Raw genomic sequence first — 1,142 nt, 5'->3', positions numbered from 1 at the left:
GAACTTGCACAATCAGTGGCTGACTAAATACTTTTTTGCCCAACTGTAAATATAACAGTCACATCACAACGGCGATGTTGAAATTATATCACACAGCCCTAATACATAAAAAGTGTCAAAAGTAGGAATGCAGTTGCTTTAGTGCCAATTATTGTGCAGGTGGCAAAGTTGTTACGATGTACTGCTGCTTCAATACACGAGGAAGATGCAGAAGAGTTATTCTTTGAAGCTATCATTTCAACTTTAATTTTAGCATATGAGATACGAAAATATTAACAATAAATATTTTCAAAACCAATAAGCAGATACTGAGGAGATTGAAGAGATTAAATTAAGGGTTGAAAATCCTCCAGCAAAGAATCCCAGACTCAAAGGTAGAGGGACAACAGAGGTTTGTGTGACATTGACAAAGAGGTTCAAGTAAAGAATACATAATTTAGTAGTTTTTTGTATAATTTAAGACAATTGTCACCACACTGGGGAAAAACATCACTTCTGTTAGTTGGAGTTTTAAACTGGGCAGTGCAGTAAAGATATGAGGTAATGAAGTAACACACTGAATCACATCGACCAGTCACCCTCTCTGTTGTTGTTGCTGTAAAACACATTTACATCCATTTTGTGCACACAAATATCTGCCAGCTTAGTGTCTCACTAACCTGGGAGCCTCTTCCACCACCTTCTGGTTCCTCCTCTGGATGGAGCACTCCCTCTCATTAAGCCACAGAGCATTACCATGTTTATCAGCCAACACCTGCCAAGCACACACATCGAGCACATCATGACTAATTGATTATTCATTATTAGAAATAAATAAAAAGTTACCAGGTCTCAAATCAGGGACAATAAAATACTAACATTTAATAAGAAGAAATACAATAAAATTTTCAAATTACAAACTTTATTTACATCACACCTTTTAAAAGCAAAGGTACAAAGTGCATTACAATAACAAATATAAAAACAAATACGTTAATTTAAAATATAAACTTATGTATAAACGTATGTATGTACACACATGGGAAAAAAATTGTTTGTACCCCTTGGTTAATGAAAGAAAAACACACAATGGCAACAGAAATAACTTGAATCTGACAAAAGTAATAATAAATAAAAATTCTATGAAAATCCATCCATCCATC

At 34.2% G+C, this 1,142-nt stretch overlaps 1 protein-coding gene across 1 annotated transcript in view; it reads right to left on the bottom strand.

Moving 5' to 3' along the window:
* Positions 1-1,142, bottom strand: part of pcca (propionyl-CoA carboxylase subunit alpha) — a 37,122-nt gene that overhangs the window by 17,126 nt on the left and 18,854 nt on the right. Inside the window, exon 11 of the mRNA XM_008281523.1 lies at positions 660-754. Coding sequence (XP_008279745.1) covers positions 660-754 — 95 coding nt within the window. The remainder of the gene's footprint in view (positions 1-659; positions 755-1,142) is intronic.

This window comes from Stegastes partitus, unplaced genomic scaffold (assembly GCF_000690725.1).
Source record: "Stegastes partitus isolate 25-593 unplaced genomic scaffold, Stegastes_partitus-1.0.2 Scaffold235, whole genome shotgun sequence".
NCBI lineage: Eukaryota > Metazoa > Chordata > Actinopteri > Pomacentridae > Stegastes > Stegastes partitus.
Note: the sequence above shows the minus strand (reverse complement) of the source record. Positions and strands in the feature narration are given on the sequence as shown.